The sequence below is a fragment of the Loxodonta africana genome, chromosome 7, assembly GCF_030014295.1.
Source record: "Loxodonta africana isolate mLoxAfr1 chromosome 7, mLoxAfr1.hap2, whole genome shotgun sequence".
NCBI classification, from domain to species: domain Eukaryota; kingdom Metazoa; phylum Chordata; class Mammalia; order Proboscidea; family Elephantidae; genus Loxodonta; species Loxodonta africana.
In genome coordinates, this window is record NC_087348.1 from 114,407,691 (window position 1) to 114,432,486 (window position 24,796).

The window sequence follows — 24,796 nt, forward strand, 5'->3', positions numbered from 1 at the left end:
AAAATTTGGATTAAATAGTATTTAGATATCGACCTTTAGCAGAAACAATGCCTAATGTTTGAGACATTTTGTCAACAATCCCTCCCTGGAAGTAATTGATTTGAAATATGAATGCAGCATGAAAGACAAAAAGGCCATTCTGTTGTCCTGCAGTTCGCCAGCAACCCCTGAAGGACTGCCGTGAGAGGCCTATTAAATTTATTCAACTTCAGTTCCTGCCTTCCCCAGCTTTTGAAAACAACCCCCCGCCCCCCCCCCCAACACACACATATAGACACACACACGCAGGGAAGCTTAGGAGGATTTATTTTTAAAGGACATGGAGGAAAGTCTTCCTAATTTCCAGAATCCATCAAGTTTAAGGGGCTAGGTATTTTTTAATCATTCTGATAAGAATTCTGACCTGTCATAACTGTCAAGTTTCCTTCCAAAAGATGAAGAATTTCTGTGTCACTGTGGATACTATGGATGAGGATAAAATAGAAGAGTATCTGAGATGGCAGGGTACTTACTCTCTGCTGGTACTTGTAGCTCCTCATGGCTATGATTCAAAGAAACGAGAAGGCGATCTCACAGTAAAAGCAACCATTTGGAACTCATAAAGAACACTTGCTGGAGCATTGAAGAACCACTCTGTTATTGTATCTGGCAAATTCTGAGCAGTTTTATTATTTATTGTTTTTTTTAATTTCTCATTCAAAAATTTATATACATATTGTTTTGTGACGCTGATTACCGTCCCCATAATATGACAGCACATTCCCCCTTTCAACCCTGGGTTCCCTGTGTCCATTCCTCCAGTTCCTGTCCCTTCCTGGTTTCTGGTCCAGGTTTTGAACAGGAGCTGCCCATTTGGTCTCGTGTATTTGAACTGTGAAGCTCGTTCCTCATGTGCGTTATTTTTTGTTTTATAGGGCCTGTCTAATCTTTATCTGAAAAGTGGGCTTCTGGAATGGTTTCAGTTCTGAGTTAGCACAGCTTCTGGGGTCCATTGTTTCGGGGGTTCCTCCAGTCTCTGTCAAACCAGTAAGTCTGGTCTTTTTAGGTGAATTTGAATTCCGTTCTACGTTTTTCTCCTACTCTGTCCAGGACTCTCTGTTGTGATCCCTATCAAGGCTGTCATTGGTGGTAGCTCAGGCACCATCTAGTTCCTCTGGTCTCAGGTTGGTGGAGCCTCTGGTCCATGTGGTTCTTTAGTCTTTGGGGTAGTATTTTCCTTGTGTCTTTGGTTTTCTTTATTCTCCTTCCCTCCTTTGAGACCAATAGAGCAGTTTTGTTCCTGAGCACAGAGTTACACTTAGAAAATCGGTATTTTCTTTTGATGCTCAATAACTGAAGACTACCTGTATATAAGATGATACTGCCTCATTCTTTCAAGAACCTTTAGGAATACAGAAGGGAAATAGTTTGTAAAGCAAATACAAGTGCTCATCTGAAAGCTTATTTTAATTGTATATTCAATAAGAAATGGGGACTTGTGTGATATTCACATTCAACATTTTATTATTTCTTGGGGGAAAGGCCTTTGGCATGGTATTTAAGTTTCTGATATTTACTCTCCTCAATTTTTTCATTTTAGAGCAAGTTTTTAGATAGAAATGAAGTACTTTATTATATATTCCACAAGAATATAAGGAATTTATAATAAAATGATTGTAGAAGAAGTTTTAAGATTAAAAAATTAGGGTGGGTGGTGAGACTACCACATGATACAGATAATCTTGGCACTTGTAGATTCTGAAGGTCTAGACTGAGTGGTAACAGCTTTAAGTAGGAGAGAAAGGCAAGCTGGATCCTTGGTTCTTATCGAAGGAAAGAACAGGAAGCCTCCCTGGGGTATGTGGATGTCCTTGGGGTCTCACAGTAAACTATCGTGGGATTCCCTGACAATTACTGACCAGATGTTTGGGGAGAGGGATGTTACAGTCGTTTGTGACTAGGACAATTGTATCACCATTGGTAGAAATAAAGACATCTAACGAAAGATATGGAGCCCTGGTGGCTTAGTGGTTAAGAGCTCAGCTGCTGACCAAAAAGTCCAAAGTCTGAATCCACCAGCCACTCCTTGGAAATCCTATGGGACGGTTCTACTGTGTTCTATAGGGTTGCTATGAGTCAGAATCGACTCGATGGCAACAGGTTTTTTTTTTTTTAAATAATTTTTATTGAGCTTTAAGTGAACATTTACAAATCAAGTCAGTCCGTCACATATAAGCTTATATACACCTTACACCATACTCCCACTTACTCTCCCCCTAATGAGCCAGCCCTTCCAGTCTCTCCTTTCGTGACAATTTTGCCAGTTTCTAACCCTCTCTACCCTTCTATCTCCCCTCCAGACAGGAGATGCCAACACAGTCTCAAGTGTCCACCTGACACAAGTAGCTCACTCTTCATCAGCATCTCTCTCCAACCCATTGTCCAGTCCCTTCCATGTCTGATGAGTTGTCTTTGGGAATTGTTCCTGTCCTGGGCCAACAGAAGGTTTGGGGACCATGACCGCCGGGATTCCTCTAGTCTCAGTCAGACCATTAAGTCTGGTCTTTTTATGAGAATTTGGGGTCTGCATCCCACTGATCTCCTGCTCCCTCAGGGGTTCTCTGTTGTGCTCCCTGTCAGGGCAGTCATCGGTTGTGGCTGGGCACCATCTAGTTCTTCTGGTCTCAGGTTGATGTAAGTCTCTGGTTCATGTGGCCCTTTTTTTTTTTTTTTGAAAAGGGGAAATTAGTTGCAGGAGAAAGATGATCACTCTGAACTAAACAGGTTGACTTTCAGAGGGCACAGCAGGTCATCCAAGATGGAGAAGCAAAACTGAAGCTTAGGAAAGAGTCAGTAATAGAGAAAGCCATAGCAGTCAATATTCTCAAAGTGAGTGTAGTACTAACAAAAGCTAGGAACATAAATAGGAAATTTAGAGGCATAAAGTTAAGAGGGATAAAAATTGAGCTTTGACATAAGATTGCATTTATATGGTAGGAAGAGGTACTGGAGTCAATCAGGAAGAGAAGAAAGAACCAGGGAGAGTTCGGAGGAATATCAGTGCCCTGGATGCCAGAGGATTTTAGGAGGAAGGAGCTGTTCCATGAATCAATGATGTAGATAGGTAAAAGGTAACCACTGGCGATGCCTTTGGAAGACAATTTGATGATCTGCAGAGAGCAATTTCAGTATAGAGGTGGGGGCTGAGCCAGAAGATAAGAGCTGAGAAAATGGGTCACATATTTGGTACTGAAAAGAGGGCAAAAGAAACAACTTGCTCAGTAACTTAAATCAGGAAAGAGACTGATGACTGATGATTTAAGAAAGACAAAGGTGATACTGGTTATTTAGTTGACTATAGTCCAGAAGCAAGTGGGAAGGTTGACTTAATAGGCTTAAATGGAGACACTAGCCCTGGAGAGGAGGGTAACCTCTTTCTCTGATATAGGAGAACAGGAGGAAAGACTGGGTGTAAGCAGGAGGAGAACAGCTGCAGCCAAATGGTCTCATTTATTATTAAAACTTTTTAAATAAAATTTTTGAGTGCCTGCAATATATAAGCTACCAAGATACCTTGGAAATACAATGATGAACAACACACCAAGCTCTCAGACATTCTCTCATATGGAAAACAAGCTCAGAAATAACTCAAGATTGAGAACACAAGCTATTGAATTAGACATAAATTTTTTCTATGGTTTGGTTTCTTCCTCCGTAAAATGAGGATAATGATAACACCAACTGCATAAACTAGCTGTGAGGTTTAAATGAGAGACTGTATAGAAAGTGTTGAATTGAGGGCCTGGCATAAATGAAATGCTGAATAAAGGTGACTCTTGGTATTCACATTAAATACCGTAGAAGTGACAAGGGCCAAAAAAGAACTACTGGAGATGAGAGAAGGAATGATATTTTCTTGAGGCAGTGAGGGAAGATTAGTGGTCAAGGTCATGCACTTAGGAAGGGGTGGAATTTAAGGATAGGGAAGGAAGGGAAATTTTGGAAGAGAATATGGGACAAGGGATACAGTTTGAATTGTAATAACATAAAGTCAAAACTCGGGAAGATTACAGTCAGTTAAAAACTGCCCCTAGTTTTAAAAAATCTGTTTGAAGCATCCCACTCTGTCTTTCTATTGAACTTTGTTATTTGCCTCCTTCATGTCTTTTTATCCAAACTGCTGAGTATTACCGGAGAAACACCCACCAGTACTCCCTGGCCATAAACCTCCGATGTGCATCGAACACAATCCTACTACCCTTCCCTAGTAAATTCACTTGAATACTTTTTGAAAATGACACATTTTAAAAATAGAGCTACTGCCACCACCACCGCCGCCACCACCACTACCACCACCACAACCACCGCCACCACTGCCACCGCCACCACTGCCACTGCTGCTGCCACCACCACCACCGCCACCACCACCACCGCCACCACTACCACCGCCACCACTACCACCGCCAGCACTACCACCGCCACTACCACTGCCGCCACCGCCACTACCGCCACCGCCACTACCACCACCACCACTACCGCCACCACCACTCCCACAACCACCGCCACCACTGCCACCGCCACCACCACCGTAACCAATGCCACCACCACCACCACCACCGCAACCACTGCCACCACCACTGCCACCACCACCACCACCACCACTACCACCGCAACCACTGCCACCACCACCACCGCAACCACTGCCACCACCGCCACCACCGCAACCACCATCACTACCACCACCACGACCACTACCACAACCACTGCCACCACCACCACTACCACTGCAACCACTGCCACCACCGCTACCACCACCACCGCTACCACCACCACCACAACCACTGCCACCACCACCACCACCACCACCACCACCCGGAACAACTGCCACCACCACCACCACCACCACCACCGCCTCCACCGCCGCCGCCACCACCACTACCACCACCACCAACACCACAACCACTACCACCCCTACCGCTACCACCACCACAACCACTGCCATCACCACGCTCACTGCCTCCACCACCTCCACTGCCCCCATCACCCCCACTGCCCCCACCACAACCACTGCCATCACCACAAACACTACCACCACTACCGCCACCGCCACCACCACAAACACTACCACCACTACCGCCACCGCCACCACCACAAGCACAACCACTACCACCACAACCACCGCCACCACCAGTTGCCATTGAGTGGATTCCAACTCATGGCGATTCCATGTGTGTCAGAGAAGAACTGTGCTCCATAGGGTTTTCAGAGGCTGATTTTTTAGAAGTATTACCAGGACTTTCTTCAGAGGTATCCCTGGGTGGACTCGAACTGACAACCTTTCAGTTAGTAGCCAAGTTTTCCCCACCCAGTGACTCCAAAATAGAGCTAGAAACCCTTAATGAGACATTGCCATCCTCTGCTTTACCAATTCTCACTTCCCTCTCCCATTCACCTCAGGTTACACTCAATTTACAGCTTTTTCTTCTGACACTTATTTCCATGAATCTAAATAATATGCTTGTATTTCTGTCTTTTGATTAATTTTAGGTATCTATTGCATTCCATGGTAATAGGTAAGGATGTAGTACTTTGATACTCTACTTTCCTCCCTGCCCATGGCTCCCACATAACCCCATTGCCATTGAGGTCCATCTTCCCCAGAAGCTCCTCCTCACCCCATTTCTTTTGCACTATTTTCTTATGCCTCCCCATGGTTCTTATGCAGACCTGAATGCTAATAGTGTTTTGTGCGCTAGCTAATGACTGTACTAAGCTTCCCATTCTGGTAGCTTTCCCAGGGAAATCATCTGTACCTAAGAGGGCTCCCAGATTTGTGTAAGCTTCAGGCTCCACAAAACCTGGATTTGCTTTTGGTTTCTGGAAAACTTCTGGTGAACTGTCTAGAACCAGGAACTTACAGATTTCACTGATAATTTTCTAAGGTAACTCCAAGTAGGTTCAGAATAGGAAGTCCCCAGGAGCCCTGGTGGTGCCAGTAGTTAAGCGCTGGGCTGCTAACTGAAAGGTCGGTGAGTTTACAACTTGTTTACAACTATTTTTTACAAGTTTTTACAACTTGTTTTTTTTTTTTACAATATGATTTCAGACTTGTTGAGTGTTGGCAGCCCTTTTCTATATTTTTCTGTAAGAGTCTCAAAGAAAGATTTTGGTCAACGTATTTGTGTTTTGTGGGCTAACATTGCAAATGAGGCCATTTCCTAGAACAGGGAAGGATGGTTCCACTGGAAGTGATGGTTGGATGGGTGACTGGATGCAGTTAAGATTGGACTAGGGATCGATGGATTTAGGGTGGGCCTGCTTTAATTAATTAATTAATGAAGAGACAAAGGGGCCCTAATCATGAGTACATGTTTTATTTATAAGCTTTTCCTGAGAGAAAATTATCTCTCTGGGTTCCTGGATGGTTTTTATTTGAAATCAGGCTTTTAGATTTTTGTTCTGTTCTCTTTTGCTTGTTTGAAGTGTGAATAGAGCAAGTAATCCTTTTTACATCAGAAAGCTTTTTTTCCCCCCCAATTAAATTTGGTGGCAAACTAGGCAAACTCTCTGATCTCAGGGAACATACATTTTATTGGGCTGCCAACTTAGGCAATGTGCTGTTAAAAAAAAAAAAAAAAAACTAACATAGTTGCTTCTTTTTTTAATTAAAAAAATTTTTTATTGTGCTTTAAGTGAAAGTTAACAAAACAAGTCAGTCTCTCATACAAAAATGTATATACACCTTGCTATGTACTCCTGGAAACCCTGGTGGCATAGTGGTTAAGTGCTATCTATGGCTGCTAACTAACAGGTCTGCAGTTCGAATCCGCCAGGTGCTCCTTGGAAACTCTATGGGGCAGTTCTACTCTGCCCTATAGGGTCGCTATGAGTCGGAATCGACTTGACGGCAGCGGGTTTGGTTTTTGGTATGTACTCCTGGTTGCTCTCCCCCTAATGAGATAGCACACTCCTTCTCTCCACCTTGTATTCCCTGTGTCCATTCAGCCAGCTTCTGTCCGCCTCTGCCTTCCCATCTCCCCTCCAGACAGGAGCTGCCCACATAGTCTCATGTGCTGGCTTGAGCCAAGAAGCTCACTCTTCACAATGTATCATTTCCTATATAGTCCAGTCTAATAATCCTATCTGATGAGTTGGCTTTGGTAATGGTCCTAGTCGTGGGCTAACAGAAGGTCTGGGGACCGTGACCTCTGGGTTCCTTCTAGTCTTAGTCAGACCATTAAGTCTGGTCTTTTTATGAGAATTTAAGGTCTGCATCCCACTGCTCTTCTGCTCCTTCAGGGGTTCTCTGTTGTGTTCCCTGTCAGGGTAGTCATCGGTTGTAGCCAGGCACCATCTAGTTCTTCTGGTCTCAGGCTGATGTAGTCTCTGGTTTATGTGGCCCTTTCTGTCTCTTGGGCTCGTAATTACCTTGTGTCTTTGGTGTTCTTCATTTTCCTTTGCTCCAGATAGGTTGAGACCAACTGACGCATCTTAGATGGCTGCTTGCTAGTTGCTTCCTTTTTTATTATATTAGTATATTTATTGAAAAAGCCCAACTAAATAATAATTTAAAATAGAAAATAAAAATCACCAGAAGTATATAATAATTCATTCAACCAACAAATAATAATTGAGCATCTACTAAGTTCAGATACTATTCTAGGTACTTGGGACACATCAATGAAAAGAAAAAAGAAAAGAAAAAAAGATTCCTGCCCCCCTAGAACTCATATTGTACATTTTGTACTATATTTGAAAGAGATAAGTACCATTTAAATACCATGGAAAAAAAAGAAAAATAGACCAGGGTAATGGGGTCCAGAGTGAGGGATTGAGGGGGCAAGAGGTTGCAAGTTAAATAGGACTATCAAAGTCCACCTCACTGAGAAGGTGAAGAGCTGAGGATTGAAGGAGGTAAGAGAGTTTCCTGTAGACAAAGGGCAGAAGACAGGAGCAGACCTGGCCTTTTGAGAAACACCAAGGAATGTGCTTGGAACTGAGAGAAAAAGGGATAGAGTATAAAGGGGGCTAGGGTCATGGGGTATGGTGGCCCAGATCATCTAAGGACTTTTAGGACATTTTAAGGATTCTAAGTGGATTAGAGTAGGCATACAGGAAGTTTGAGGAGAGAGAAAGGTAAAATAGAATTTTTGAAGAATAGAAAAAACTAAAAATTAGCACAGTCCCTGGGTGATGCAAGCAATTAATGTGCTCGGCTGCTAACGGGAAGATTGGATGTTTGAGTCTACCCAGAGGTGCCGTGGAAGAAAGGTCTGGCAATCTACCCCCAAAATCAGCCGTTTAAAACCCTATGGAGAACACAATTTTACTCTGACACACATGGGGTTGCTGTGAGTTCTGCCTGACTTGAGAGCAACTGTTTTTTTTGTTGTTGTTGTTCTGTTTTTTTAAGAGGATTGTTGTTGTTGTTAGGATTAGGTGCCATCAAGTCAATTTCAAATCATAGTGACCCCATGTGACAGAGTAGAATTGCCTCCATAGAGTTTTCTTGGCTGTAATCTCTATGGGAGCAAATAAAACCAAACCCATTGCTGCTGAGTCAATTCTAACTCATAGCGACCCTATAGGACGGGGTAAAATTGCCCTATAGGGTTTCCAAGGAGCAGCTGGTGGATTTGAACTGCTGACCTTTTGGTTAGCAGCCAAATTCTTAACCACTTCGCCACCGGGGCTCCATGAGAGCAGATAACCAGGTCTTTCTCCTGTGGAACTGCTTTGTAGGTTTGAACCATCAATCTTTTGGTTAACAGCCCAACTCAACCGCTGGACCACCCATGGTTCCTTTTAAGAGGATTAGCAAATAGTATCAAGAGACCACTTGAGATTTGTGTTAAGGAAATTGAAATGAAAACACCAAGCAGAGTTGGGGACTGTTGCCAGCAATGTTCAGCTGCTAGGGAAGCAGGAAGAAATATGTGGAATTTACTTTTTGGATTAAACAGGTGAGAAAAATTATTATTTTTCTAGGTAATGGTTTCTCAACTTCGGCACTGTTGACAGTTTGGGTTGGATAATTCTTTGTTGGAGGTTGTGTGTGTGTGTGTGTGTGTGTTGGGGGGTGCTGTCCTGGGCAACGTAGAGTGTTTAGCAGCATACCTGGCCTCTACCCACTGGATGCTAGAACTATCTGTATGGGATCAAACTGACAACAGCAACTCAAAAGATTAGATGGGAACCTTAGGGAGCAGTGAGTTTATGTTAATGAGGGAAAAACAAGCCAGAAAAGGAGGGTGAGGTTTGCACAACTCGAAGAATATAATGAATGTCACTAAATTGTACATGTAGAAATTGTTGAATTGGTATATGTTCTGCTGTGTATATTCTCAACAACAAAATAAATAAAATTTCGGGAAAAAAATCAACTGAGGGAAAAAAAAGATGAAGAAGAAGATCTTCCACATCCTGAGTCCGTACAAGCATTCTCCTATATTTTTCCTGTTGTTACTGTTAGGTGCTGTCGAGTCGGTTCCGACCCATAGTGCGCTGTGTACAACAGAACATAAATACCTAGCTTTGGGCATTTATCTAGAGCATATTTTGGGGTGGGGTGAAGGAAAGTTCTAAATTTTCTTTTTCTTCTCAGTGAAAAACTAGTCGTCCCAGCATGATTTTTGAACAAGCTATTTTCCCTCCTCAGGTGTGGGATGTCACCTCTGCAGCAAAGCAAGTGCTTTATAAGCAGGGGCTTGTTTCTGGAATATTTTGTTCCATTGATTAGTTTTGGGCACCATTATCACACCATTTGGAAACCCTGGTGGCGTAGTAGTTAAGAGATCAGCTGCTAACCAGAAGTTCGGCAGTTCGAATCCACCAGCTGCTCCTTGGAAACCCTGTGGGACAGTTCTACTCTGCCCTATAGGGTTGCTATGAGTTGGAATGGGAACAAGTTTTTTTGATTGGACCCAACTATAGAAATTCTTGGAGCCCTAGTGTCACAGTGGTTGAGAGCTCAGGCTGCTAACCAAAGGGTTGGCAGTTTGAATTCACCAGCCACTCCTTGGGAACACTATCGGGCAGTTCTGTTCTGTCCTATAGGGTTGCTATGAATCAGAATCGACTCAACGGCTGCAGGTTTTTTGTTTTTTATAGAAATTCTTTTTCTTAATATAAAAGTAAATAATTTTAAAATTGGGGTGGATAGTGAATTCCACCAAATGCTTTTTCTATTATGAGATGATGATAGTTTCCATTTCCTTCATTAATATTCAGAATTACATATATTATTAGATTTTCTGATGTTGAATCATCTTTGCATTTTGGAGATGAATTCTATTTGGTCACAATGTATTTATTATTCTTTTGATATATTGATATACTTGATTTGATAATATTTTACTTATGTTTGTGTTGCTGTAACAGAAATACCATAAGTGGATGGCTTTAACAGAAATTTATTCTCTCACAATTTAGGAGGCTAGAAGTCTGAATTCAGGGCAACAGCTCTAGGGAAAGGCTTTCTCTCTTTGTTGGCTCTGGGGGAAGGTCCTTGTCTCCTTTCAACATCTGTGGGCCTGGTTTTACTTGGAAATCTCCATGTATCTTGGCATCAATTTTCCCCTGGGTCTAGGAGGTTCTCAATGCAGGGGCCCCTGGTTCCTCCTTCTCTGCTAGTTTCTCTCTGCTTTTATCTCTTGTAAGATAAAAGGTGTGATGCAAGCAAGGTGGTGCATCCCACCTAATCTTCATTAACATAACCTGATCATGCCTCATTAACATAACGGACAACCCACTCCCAATTGGGACTGTAACCGTGGGCATACAAACCCATTGCCATCCAGTCAATTCCGACTCACAGCGACCCTATAGGACAGAGTAGAACTGCCCTAGAGGGTTTCTAGGAAGTGGCTGGTGGATTCAAACTGCCCACCTTTTGGTTAGCAGCCAAGCTCGTAACCACTATGCAACCAGGGCTCTGCCATAGGCATAGAGGCTAGGATTTATAAGACGTAATTACATCAGATAACAAAATGGAAAACAACCATACAATACTGGGAATCATGGCCTAGCCAAGTTGCCACATATTTTGGTGGGGCACAATTCGATCCATGACATCTCGCATCTATGTTTATAAATGAAGACGGCTTATAGCTTTATTTTATGTTCCCCTTTTCTGGTTTCGTTGTCAGAAATAAGAATAGCTTCATAAATCATCTGAGTAGCTTTCCAGCTTTTTCTATATTCTGAAAGAATTTGCATAATAAGAGTTAACTGTTTCTTAAATATTTGTTAGACTCACCTGTAAAATGCTGTATCTCATAGTGTTTCAGGGGTCATACTTTGAACCAGATTCTTATATTGGGATATGCTAGCTTTATAGTTTTTCTTAGATCCATTTTGGATATTTTTTCCTCTCTAGAAAATTGTTCTTTTTATTTATATTTTCAAAATTCATGATGTCAAGACTCATAAGATTCTCTTTTCAGATTAAAAACTCTCTATTTTATACATTCTTTCATTCCTACTATTGTTTATTTTTACCTTTTGTGACCAATTATGTCCATGAATTGTTACTTTTATTAGTCTTTTCAAAGAATGTTTTTAGTCATCATTTCTCTGTTTTCTATGTATTCTCTTTCATTAATTTCATTTTTATTCATTATTTCTTTACTATACTACTTCTTCTTCTTCCTCTCCTTTTATTTGCTAGCTTCTTGAGTAAATGTTCTCCCTGGGTGATGCTAGCAATTTGCAATTCGTTGCTAACCTAAAGACTGGTGGTTCGAATCTACCCAGCAGTGCTGTGGAAGAAAGGCCTGGCTATCTACCTCCATAAAGGTTACAGCCAAGAAAACCCTATGGAGCAGTCCTGTTCTGTAAAACGTGGTCACCACGAGTTGGAATGGACTCCATGGCAATGGGTTTGGTTTTTTTGTCCAGTGAATGTTTAGTTCATTTATTTTCAATAACTCTTATGCTTCTTTAATGCTTTTTCATTCTAAATGCTTTTTTTAATTAAAAAGTGAAAAGAAAAAAATTTGTGAAAGTCCTAATAAACCAAAAAAACCAAGACCCTTTGTCAAGAAGTTGATTAGACATTCTGATGGATTTGTCACCAACACCCAAGTTCACAGCAGGGTATCAATATTACTCCAGAGACTCCTGTGATTGTGAATGTTATGTGTCAACTTGGCTAGGCCATGATTCTCAGTAGCGTGTAATTTTCCTCCATTTTGTGATCTCCTATAAGTAACACAATGTAATCACCTCCATGATATGATATGATGTGATCAGCCAATCAGTTGTAAGGGGAGTTTCCTCAGGGGCATGACCTGAACCCAATATATATACGGATCATCTGGAAAAGCTTGCTTGCTTGCTCTGGATCCTGCCTCTGGTGTTTTGGAACTCGAGCCAGCGACCTGCTGTATTGCCTGCCAGTCTTGGGATTTGTCAGCCTCTACCACCTATAAAAAAAAAAAAATTTTTTTTTTCTTTTACCACCTGTGAGCCAGCAGCCTACTGTCTGACCTGCCAATCTTGGGTCCATGAGCCCCTGCAGCTACATGAGTCAGGAGAAACCTCCCACGTGATGCTTGACCCACAGACTTGAGACTTGCCAGACTCTGCAACTGCACGAGCCTTTTCCTTGACATAAACCTCTCCGTGTATGTATATATATTTTTTATATATATATATATACACGCTTCACTGGTTTTGCTTCTCTAGAGAACCCAGCCGAAGACAGACTCCCCTTATGCTCCCACTGATAATAAGCTCCCTTTTTCCCAAAGGGCACCACTACTGTGACCTCTAACATTATAGATTACTCATTTTCCTTTTAATCAACATACAAATGTAATTATGTTATAGATATTTTGAGTCTGCTTAATTTTGTTCAATGTTTATAAAATCTGTTTCTGTGTTTGCAAGTAGCTTTTGTTTATTTATTTTCATTGCTCTATGGTATTTGTTTTTTTTTATGGTATTGCATTTTGATGAATATACCACAATGTATGTATCCCTTTTACTGTTTATGGACATTTGGGTTGTTTCCAGTATTTGGCTATTAGAAATGATGTTATGAACCTTCCTGGTCATGACTTTCAGTGCACATCTGTACACATATCACAGGCATATGAAACAGCTGGGTCATAGCACATGCATATGTTCAGTTTTAGTAGAGAGCGCCAATGTGGTTTTCCAGTGTTACTGTAATGATGCACGTTCCCTCCAGTAGACCATGAGAATTTTCACTGTTCCACATCCTCACCATCACTTGTATTGTCAATCCTTTAAAGTTTTAGCCTTTCTGCTAATTGTGTAGCAGTGTCCCATTGTGTTATTTAATTGGTAGTTCCATAATAACTTTTCAAACATTAATTTTGAACCTCTCTATATTCTTTCTTTTAGGTTTAGCTTTAAACACCACCTTGAAGATATACTCTGCCACTCAGGTCTAGATGATTCAGTAGCCTCAAGAGGACAGCCAGCACCAACAGAGGAACATCACAGAGTTGTGGGTTCAGCCATCATCAATAGCTGGGCAAGAACTGCTCTCCAGAGTGGAGTCCCCCAGTGAATCAGCAAACCCAAGAAAGATTGTCATCTCATTTGCTTAAAAGTCAGCTGGTGGTTCCTGCTGCCTCACAAATACACCAACCCATTTTTTTAAATAACATCTTCCCCATCCTCAACTATATAAACATACTTAGAAACATAGGAAGTGGCTACTTATTAACCTGAAACTATGAAGTCTAAGGTCAGCTGTGCTCAGAACCCAACTTGTAGCATAATGATATTTCATCCAACCAAAGAAGAATTTAATAATTTTGATAAATACATTGCTTACATGGAATCCCAAGGCGCACACCGAGCAGGCCTGGCTAAGATAATTCCACCAAAGGAATGGAAAGCCAGAGAGACCTACGATGACGTCAATGACATCCTAATAGCCACTCCTCTGCAGCAGGTGGTCTCTGGGCGGGCAGGTGTGTTTACACAATACCATAAAAAGAAGAAAGCCATGACCGTGGGGGAGTATCGCCACTTGGCTGACAGTGACAAATACCGCACTCCACCGCACCTGGATTTTGAAGACTTGGAGCGAAAGTACTGGAAGAACCGCCTGTACGACTCTCCGATTTATGGCGCCGACATCAGCGGCTCCTTGTTTGATGGAAACACTGAACACTGGAACCTTGGAAACCTGGGAACAATTCAGGACCTGCTGGAACAGGAGTGCGGGGTCGTCATCGAAGGCGTCAACACGCCCTACCTGTACTTCGGCATGTGGAAGACCACCTTCGCTTGGCACACGGAGGACATGGACCTGTACAGCATCAACTACCTGCACTTCGGGGAGCCCAAAACGTGGTACGCGGTGCCCCCGGAGCACGGCCGACGCCTGGAACGCCTGGCCAGGGAGCTTTTCCCGGGCAGTGCGCGGGGCTGTGAGGCCTTCCTGCGGCACAAGGTGGCTCTCATCTCGCCCACTGTGCTCAGGGAGAATGGCATTCCCTTCAGTCGCATCACCCAGGAGGCTGGCGAGTTCATGGTGACGTTCCCCTATGGCTACCACGCTGGCTTCAATCACGGCTTCAACTGTGCCGAAGCCATCAACTTTGCCACCCCGCGCTGGGTCGACTATGGCAAAGTGGCGTCTCAGTGCAGCTGTGGGGAGGCCAGGGTCACGTTTTCCATGGACGCTTTTGTGCGCGTTCTGCAACCCGAGCGCTACGAGCTGTGGAAACAGGGCCAAGACCAGGCGGTCGTGGACCACACGAAGCCCACGGCAACAGCAAGCCAGGAACAGACCGCCTGGAGGGAGGCCCGGGTACCCGCGAGAGCTGCACGGGGCCTGCGACACCTCCCGCCCCGCCGGGCTCCACGCATCCCTAGGCCTGTAGCCTCCGGCAGTGGACCCCGCCTCTGCGTCCCGGTGGGCCATGTGCCCCGCTGCTCCTCCGCAGCCCACAGTGTTGCTGTAAAGCCTGAGACCACCGCCACCACCACTGCCACCGTCCGCGACTCTGCGGAGCCAGACCTGACCCCACCGCAGACCCGGGGTCTGCCCGCCCCCCATCTCCAGACTTCACCTGGGAGAAGAGGTCGTGGTCGTCGTCCTCGGGAATTTGCGGCTAAGGAGCAGACCGTCCAGGCCCCTGCCAAGAGACGCCTTTCTGTGGGCACAGCGCGCATGTCTCTGGAGCCTGAGGCTCAACTCCTGTCTGGGGGTGGACCTTTGGTGGACCACCCTGCACCTCTGAGCCCTGGACCCCAGCGTCCTGCTAAAACTTCTGGGTGCTGTTGTGCCCCACCCCACTAGCCACAGAAGCCGACTTTGTACCCCAGTGCTCTTCTGTGTGGAGGCTTGCAGGACACTGGTTGTGCATGAGAGCGCCCCTGCGGTGACGCCCCTGGACCCTGCTGAGTCCCTGGTATTTACTTAGTCCGTTATACCATGTTCTTCCTCCCCGACCCCAGAATGTCTTCGGACACTGCTAACTTCTCTGTCACCACTGGACACTCTTGTGCCTTTCTAAGAACTGGGTACCGTTGAGGTTGCTGGAACCTGATCCTGCAGGCCCACTCTGGACCCTGCTGCACTTCTGAATCCTGGGATTAGGTTCCTCTTCAATTTCCCTCTCTCTTCTTTTCCTTCTTCCCCGGCCTTTTCCTTGCAGAAACTATGCCCTTTTGACCAATTCGGTCAACAGAGCCTCAGAAACACTTTATGACCTTACTGAGTTATTGATGTATTTAAAATGTGTTTCTTCACACTTATATTAAAGGTAACTAAAATGTTAAAATCTGACTTTATTTCTGAAATTGTAGTTTCAAAGAAGGGGGGGTAATATTCTTTCCTGCACTTTTCTTAATAATTATTTCAAAGCATTTAAAGCAAAACCTTATTTTTAATGGGCTGGTTCCACTGTGTGGTGGTGGTCAATGAATTTGGGGCATGGTTGCTGGATTCTGGCTGGCTGGCTGGGATGATTTGGTTTGCATCCGTGCCTCGAAGATGACTAGGTGGAGTCACCTGGTGCTGGGCTGGGAACTTGGATAAATTGCTGGGATGAATGGGCAAACATATGAAAAAAATGCTACCATCGCACTATTTTCTCTCCAGCTCTCCACTCACAGCTTTTTCAAAGCCATGTATTTTTCGTTGTTGATTGATTGATTCAGCCCAATAAACAAGTCCACAAATAAATGAACAAGGTAAGTTCAATTGGCGATATGTGCTGGGAAGAAGCTAAAGTGGGACGAGATGATCGATCAGGATGGGCAGAGGCGGGCCTAGAGAAGGTGGTCAGGGAAGGCTCACAGAGCGGGAGACCCCTGTGAGACCTGATAGGAAAAGAAGCTCCAGAGCAGAGTCTTCCACCTGGAAGAAACAACAAGTGCAATTGACCTAACCCGGAAGTTGGTGTCTTTGCCTTTCCAAGGAATAGAGAAGCAGCTCATTTGCGTCTGGAGCATAGACAGGAAGGAGGAGAAAGGCAAGCTGGGGCTAGGTCATGTATGCTGCTGTAGGTCATGTTAAGTGTTTTCTGTTTTGTTTTTTTTTTCTGATTTCAAATGAGAAGGCATTTTAAGTTTAAAATAGCAGTGGACATGATGTGATTTGCATATTTGAATAAATAGCCTCCTTGTTCTGTGGAGACTGTGGGGTGGGGGGGAGGGGAAGCAGTTCAGCATCAAAATAAGACTGGTGAGAGTTGATGGTTAACTAGATTTAAGCATTATATTGCAAATGCACAGAAACGGACAGATTCAGAATATATTTTGGAATTAGAAGCTTATAGTTTGGATACAGAAGGGAACACTTCAGAGAAGCATGCCATCCCTCCCCATTCTGGAATTTGAAGCACCCAGTGAAAAGTGAGTGGTTACTTGAAGCGGTGACATGACACCTAGGGTTGGTGTCACCCTCTGCATAGACCTCCTCCCTTACCAGACAGTAGAGAATCCATAGTAACATTTATTATCAATTTTAATCATAGAATAATATGTGCTAAATATAATTGTAAATTGCTTAAGTGTAATATTTCTTAGATTATATGAATACTAACAACAAAATTGTAAAATCTTCCTACAATGAATCGCAACATTATTAGTTAAACATTATTAGTAACTAAGTGGAGCCCTTTTTTTTTAATTTTTCTCCTTTTTCTTTAAATTACTACTTCATTCACATTACTGATATACTTTCACAAATACTAACTACCACAATATTGTAGCTAAAACACCAGGAACTTTGACAAAATCAGCAACTATAAAAACATTGGCAGCAGTGAGAACAACAGCAGTGCTGTAGCGTGTGCAGAGGATACCGGGGATTTGGAGTGTTACTGTAGTTGGGTAATAATGGCGGCTCCGACCAGAGCTCATTAGACAGCTCAAAAAGTAAATTAGAATAGAGTTTTAGCCTCGGAGCTATATGGATACATGTGAGCTGGGCTTTCAAAAACTATTTTTGTTGTTGTAACTACAGGGATATTTTTATAAAAAATAATACATTTCTGCTGAAACATTGCACAAAACCCTTACAGACGGTCATGTTGGTGTGATGCCCTCTGACGGTGTTACTTGATGCATTTCTGGTGCTGTCTGCACCCCTTGCACGGGCTTAGCGATGCCATGGGTTTGAAGTTCTGAGTGACGAACAGCCAAAACCTGTGTCTTTATGCCATGTCGCTGAGCAACTTGTCTTTCTTAATGTAACAGGAGATGGAAGCTTCTCTCCCTCCCTCTGTTTTTTCTTTCTAGCTTCTAATTTGTATTTGCCCTTAGGACATGTCTGCAAATGACCTTGAAAGGGCTGTGAGTATTGATTTGGGGGTTATAAATAAATTTTGGTGATTGGGGAATTTGCAAATATGGAATCCTCAAGCAATGGGGAACAACTAATTATCTTAACTGCATGGGGGTGCATTTGGGAGTCCTTCATAGGATTTTAGTGTCTCTGATACGATACATTTAAAGGGCCTTTAAAAACAGCGGAAGGAAGGTGTGACAGTCTGCTTCTGTAAAGATTTACACCCTTGGAAACCATATGGGGGCAGTTCTACTTTGCTCTGTAGGGTCACTGTGAGTCAGAATCAACTCAAAGGTGATGGGTTTGGTTTTGGGTTTTCTTTCAGCTTCACCCCTGCCTTCAGAGATACTCGGTATTCAAATTCAAGAATTCTGGCCTTGTTTTTACAGTGTGGTAAAGGGTGGGGTCGGTGGCTAGCTCTCAGTGGAATTTCCCTCCGGGGGCCATTTGTGTTTCGCCTGCCTCTGCTCTGCAGCCTGTTGCTGCTCTTTCATCCACTTTAATTTCAATATAATCTAGTTCAAGATTACGGACATCATTTGGTTTCATGGAAGATGGAGCTTATGATTTCTTTTTCTGCAAAAGGGGAAGTGAGTAGAACGGCCTATAACCAGCTGTCTTGGAATTAAAGACTGCAGTTTGCTTTTTCCTTAAGTTGACTTTACCACTGGGGAAACTATTTTATGCCCCTCCTAATCCTCAGACTTCCAACACCTTCTTTTCCCATTCCCAGCTGATAACTTTCTCTACTTCACTGTGAAAACAGATGCAGATCTGTCCCTCACTCCCTCAGGTTCAACCCCAAGCCTATCATCTCTACCTTTTCCCCTGTCACATGTCCCTGCTCCTACTAAAGGAGAAACCTAGAAACTGTCTCCTCATTTGTACTCTGGGTCCTATCACTTCTTGCCTCCTCTAGGACGTCCATCCTACTGCGCCTCTCTCTGCCATCCTCACTTTCTCTTGGAACACTCCAATCAGAACTTAACTGTCCTCTACCAAGCTAAGTAATTACTGGACTTGAGATGAAGTTGTATGACCCACATAGGGTTGCCAGATAAAATACAAGATGCCAAAATATTGCATGGGATTGATTTATATTAAAACATTATTGTTTATCTGAAATGCTAATTTAACAAGGTGTTCTGTATTTTTATTTGCTAAATCTGGCAGCCCTAGATCCAAGTCAACTATTGGATCTTGGTTATTAACACAGACTCCAAGAAATCAGTCCATGACACATGACTTACACATTACCAGCTCTGTGTGAATAATGACTCCCTCAGCTGATATCTCCAGCTCTGGTCTCTGCCCTGAGCTCCAGGTTCAACTGTTTGCTTCTGTGTCATGGGTCCCCAAGACCATGTGTAGGTTCAATAATTTGCTAGGAGGACTCACAGGCTCAGCATATAGTCATACTCACAGCTATGACTTATTACAGCTAAAGGATGCAAAGCAAAATCAGCAAAGGGAAAAGACATATGGGGCAATGTCCAGAAGAAACCAGACTTGGGCTTTCAGAGTCCTCTCCTAGTGGAGTCATACAGGACACTCTTAATTCCCCCAGCAATGAGTTGTAACAACATGCGTGAAATGATGTCTACCAAGGAAGCTCATTAAAGACTCAGTGTCCAAAGTCTTTATTGGGGGGCTGGTCATGTCAGCAGCCTCTGCCTGGTATGTACCAAAATTCCAGACTCCCAGAAAGGCGTTAAGCATAAATCATATTGTTTGCACAATTTAGACACAGTGAGTCATTCTTATCGGAATAAGAATGGAGACCCTCCTGAAATCCAAGTTCCCAGACACCAGCCAAGGGCCAATCTTGCAAGCAGACCTTTCTTAGGATAATGGTCTCAGGCCTGCTATGTTAACTCTTTTCTGCACAACTTGAAATCTCCCCTTGGATATCTAATAGATACGGCAAACCTCTTACATCTGAAGTGAACATACTTATTTTTCCCTCCCAAACCTCTACTACAAGCATTATTTCCCATCTCAATAATGGACACAAATACCCATTCAAATTTCCAGCTAAAATCATTGTTATCGTATTTTATTTCTTTTTTATTCACATCCCCCAGCCAATCTATTAGCAAGTCAGATTGCCTCTAGCACAAAAATATACAGGTATTAAACTTGTGTACTTCCACAAAAAAGAGAAAAAAAAAAAAAAAAAGCGGCTGCGGAGCCACGGGATAGAGCCACCGACCTTGCCCGACCTGCCGTGACCGAGAGTGACTGGGACATGGTGATGGTGCTGCGTAAGAAGGGCCCCACGCGGCCCAGGCCAAGTCCAAGCAGGCCATCTTAGCAGCTCAAAGATGAGGAGAAGTTGTGGAGACTTCCAAGAAATGAGCTGCTGCCCAGAATAAACAGCATTCAATAACCAAAAACACTGCCAAGTTGGACCGGGAGACGGAGGAGCTGCACCGTGACTGGGTGACCCTGGAAGTGGGCAAGGTGATCCAGCAGGGCTGGCAGAGCAAGGGGCTCACGCAGAAGGACCCGGCCACGAAAATCAACGAGAAGCCGCAGTTGTCGCCAACAATGAGAGCGGATGGGCCATCCCTAACAAGCAGGCTCTGGGCAATATAAACAGCCATCGACCTCAAACTCCTAAGCAAGGACACTGGGAAGTCCATCGAGAAAGAGCTGAGAGCGAAATGAACACAAAGCCTGGAAATCAGTTGTTGTGGCTGATCTCGTTGGCTGGTTCCCCACCACCAGAACCACCCGGCCAGCGGCTCCTGGGGCGCTGGACTTGCTGGGGGACCTCCTCACCTCACACCTGTTGTCAAACAAACAAAAGCTTGCAAGGTCTTTGGCTCTCCTGTTGCTTCCCCCCCCCCACTCCATCTTGATGGGACGCCTCCCTCCACACGCACCTAAGCGGTAGCAGTGTTAGCTTTGAAACCTGGGGGTGTGGGTGGAGCCGTCTCTCAGCGAGTGGTGGAGGGCCGCTGGGCGGTTCACACAGGCTTTCCCGCCTTGCGATGTCAGAGAGTCAGAGAGGCTAGTAACAGTCCGTAGCCCTTCCAAATGTACATACATATATATGTATATAAACCAAACCAAACCCACTGCCATTGAGTCAATTCCCACTCATAGCAACTATATATGTATATACATAATGTGTGTGTATACATATATATATCACAAATATACCCACTTCTGTGCATTTCTAAGTTTTAAAAATTGCCAATTTTCACCTGGAATTGTACATTCAAGTGTAACTATTTCCACTTTTATACTCCAAAAGGCATTCACCACATAGCCATTAGATTGCTCTTTTTAAGTGCAAATTGTGTCATTTCCCATTTTTCTTAATTCTAAAATTTTTAAACAACTTCCAACTTACAGAAAAGTTTCAAATACAGTATAAAGAACTTTTTTCCCCCTGGTCCATGAAAGTAAAATTAACATCATAATGCCCCATCGCCCTCCCCATACTTAATTGTGTATTTCTTACTAAAAGGGCATTCTCCAAGGTAACCACCAAAATTAGGAAATTAATATTGATGCGTTACAACCATTTAATACACAGATGCCATGTAATTTTTGCCTCCTGCTCTGTTCTTATTCCCAGCTCATTTTAGTTTTCTACATGAAGTCTGATCCTTGGACTTAGGGGTCATTTTGCCATATTCTATGCAATGAAGATAATAGTTTTTTAAAATACTTTCCAACATTTTTTAATTTCTGTAGCACTTAAGGCTGCCCAACAACCCAACCACTGAAGTAATTGTATTCATCCCTTCAGGGGAGGGCCGATACTGCAACATTTAAGATTCTTGAATCTCCTTAAAGACCACGTGGCAGTCTTAAAAGTCAAGATTTCTTTCTCAGAAGAGAGATTTCCCAACTTCTTGAAGAGCCAAGCTTGAAGGACTGCTCATTTGGAAAACTCAGGATGTGAGGTAAAGGAAATTCTCAGTGCATAGGAAGAAGTAGAAGAAGCCCTTCTAGCACTGAGAAGAGCCTAGGAGGAAACAATGCAAGAGGTAAGAAAGAAATGTGTGATTTCCTTTGGACGTTAAGACCCCATAGCAAACGTGGAAGAAGGGAAGAGAAAGGCTATAGAAACAATGACAGGTTTGGTGGAATCCTAGTTCAGACATGTCTGAGGGCTCAGTCTAGTGAACAAAACACAGTCAACATAGCTCAAAGCAGCTACCCCAAAGCTAAAGGGCAAATTGTTGGCCTATTTCCTGTACAGGCATGATTGAAGAAAAATCTCAAGTCCTTGACAACTGTGGGGAGTTTTTAATGAAGTGTCTATTTGGGAAAGAGAAATCCACGTTTAATGAAACGGCAGGCACAGAGAGGGTGGGCTGCGATTAGAGAATGAAGGCAGTGGGCTGACCCAGCCAGGAGAAGGTGGCTCAGGCCCTCCAAAGCTACTGCTGGTCTCCTGTATTCAGGAGCCAACCCAGGATTAAAACCACAGACTCTGAAAAAACAAACAAGCAAGACAAAAAAACACAAATTCTGGTATCTTCTTTGGGAATGTGGTTTAAAAAAAAAAAAAAGGTGAGCGTGATGGAGAACGATTTCATCTGGAACAAGTAAAAAAAAAATTACATAATAAGGAGGCTAAATTGAGCAAGAAGGTCATTAACAACTGTTGCACTGGATCGCGTCAGCCTGGCTGCCCGGGGGGAATAAGGGTGGAGCGGGCAGATCAGTAGAATGAGAAAGATGAGGAGGAAGATGACAAACAAAACAGTATTTGCATCTGAGTGGCTAGCACACAATGGGGCAGACTGTCCTATGCTGTTATCCTTGGGGAGACTGTGTTGCCGCCATTAGGCTTAATTAATAAAGTTGAATATGCATACTTAGTGGTTTCTAAAAACCTGGTTCTACAAATTTTAAAAAGTGGTTTACGTGAATTCACAATAGGTTTCATGAACTCCCTGAAACTACTTATTTCCAGTTCTTTTAACTTGAAAAGACACTCTCATGTTCTTCTCTGTGTTTATGCTTGACTGTTAAAAAAAAAAAAAAAAAATTTTTTTTTTTTATATAGAATGTATTTAAAGATGTCTCTGCGTATTAAAACTTTATAGATATTATTAGTTCTTCGGTTGCAGACTAAGTCCTGCATTATCAATTGTGCCTATTAATATTTGGCAAATACAGGCAAAATAACAACAACAAACTAGACACATTCCTGTAGTGTCTGGTTGCCACAGCCTGGGCGTGTGCTCTGAGATTAGACTTTATCATCCATTTAGCTTCAGGCAGTCTCTGAAATTATTGAAATGTTGTTCTACTGAGTCCATTGATTGAGGATGGTGGAATGTGATGTAAATGTATATATGTGTGTGTATATGCATTAGGAGCCCTGGTGGTGCAATGGTAAAGCGCTCAGCTGCGAACCAAATGGTAGATGGTTCGAACCCACTAGTGCCTCTGCAGGAGAAAGAGGTGGTGGTCTGCTTCCATAAAGGTTACAGCCTTGGAATCTCTATGGGGCAGTTCTACTCTGTCCTATAGTCACTATGACTCAGAATCGGCTCAGTGGTGATAAAAACAACAAAAAAAAACAAACCCATTGCCATTGAGTCAATTCTGACTCCTAGCGAACCTAGAGGACAGAGTGGAACTGCCCCAAGGAGCACCTGGTGGATTCGAACTGCCAATCTTTTGGTTAGCAGCCATAGTTCTTAACCACTATGCCACCAAGGTTTCCCAAAGGCAATCGCCTGTTTTGTTTTGTTTTTAATCTTTATGGCATTAGAGGCATTACTCCTCTTTATTCTTCTTTTAAATAATTGTCTTGGAGATTCTTTTTAAATACCTGACCCCACCACTTAGCAGCTCTGTGACATTGAGTAAGTTACTTAATATCTCTGTGACTCAGTTTCCTCATCTACAAAATAAGGTTAATCACAGGATTTGTATGTAGAGCACTTTGAATCGTATTTGACGTTTGATAATCACCATATGTTAGCTATTTTAATAATATTTTTATTAGAGATAAAGACTTCTGTTCACCAAAAGCTATGAAAAAGAAAGTGAAAAGACAAACTAAGGAGTGGGAGCAGATCTTGTATCACGCATATCTACCAAATAGCTAATACCCAGATTATATATGGAAATAATATAAAGATAGACAGTACAATGGAAAAATGGACAAATTATTTGAATAGGTGCTTTTTGAATGATAATATCCAAATAGTCAGTAACTACATGAAAAGATTTTTCAGCCTCATTAGTAAGCGGGGAAACACTAATCATAAAGCCATACCACCACACTCCCACCTGATTGAATAAAACTAAAAAGGTTTACTAAAAGGTTTACAAAGGCGAAGAGCAATGAGCACCCTAATACACAGCTGGTGAGTGTAAGCATGCTATATTTTGTAATTTAAAATATTTTTTAAAGCTGCTTAAATTGGTAAAAACTGTTGAAAACAGCTTGGAGTAATGTTAGGAATTGAATTGTGTCCCCCCCCACCCCAAAATATGTGTCAACTTGGCTGGGCCGTAATTCTGAGTATTATGTAATTAATCTCCATTTTGTGATCTGATGTAATTATCCCATGTGTTGTAAATCTTAACCTCTATGATGTTTCAACAACATAAACAGCGACTATACACATGGATCTCACTGGATGAAAAACACAGGAAAAAATCAGCCACATCTGTGGAAAGAGACGATGGAAAAGCTCAGTACTTTTTAATTTCTGAAAAAATTAGCCAGTGAAGACATCATGAATAGCAGAAGAAGACTGTCTGATACAGTGCCGGAAGTTGAGCCCCTGAGGTTGGAAGCCCCTGCAAATAAGATCGGGGAACAGCTACCTCCCCAAAATAGAGCCAACCTTAATGACGTGGATGGAGTCAAGATTTCGGGACCTTGTATGCTGATATGGCATGACTCCAAATGAGAAGAAACAGTTACAAACATCCATTAATAATCAGAACATGGAATGCATAAAGTATGAATCTAGGAAAATGGGAAGTAATCAAAAATGCAATGGAATGCATAAAGGTCAACATCCTAGGCATTAGTGAGCTTAAATG

The 24,796-nt window shown here is 42.9% G+C and overlaps 2 protein-coding genes across 2 annotated transcripts; both read left to right on the forward strand.

Annotated features, from left to right (window-relative positions):
- Positions 1 to 13,339: 13,339 nt before the first annotated feature.
- Positions 13,340 to 15,265, forward strand: LOC100674739 (lysine-specific demethylase 4D). Its single transcript, XM_003415650.3, has one exon. The coding sequence runs from the start codon at positions 13,688 to 13,690 to the stop codon at positions 15,263 to 15,265; it is 1,578 nt and encodes a 525-aa protein (XP_003415698.1). The 5' UTR covers positions 13,340 to 13,687.
- Positions 15,266 to 16,179: 914 nt separating this feature from the next.
- LOC100675025 (endothelial differentiation-related factor 1) lies at positions 16,180 to 20,583 on the forward strand. Its single transcript, XM_064289544.1, is given in 5 exon segments — positions 16,180 to 16,283; positions 19,922 to 20,040; positions 20,043 to 20,297; positions 20,300 to 20,360; positions 20,362 to 20,583. Coding segments are annotated over 5 exon segments (609 nt in total). The 3' UTR covers positions 20,432 to 20,583.
- The last annotated feature ends 4,213 nt before the right edge of the window (positions 20,584 to 24,796 follow it).

Coding starts and splice junctions, on each gene's coding strand:
- LOC100674739 (XM_003415650.3), top strand. CDS start 13,688: ATGAAGTCTAAGGTCAGCTGTGCTCAGAACCCAACTTGTAGCATAATG.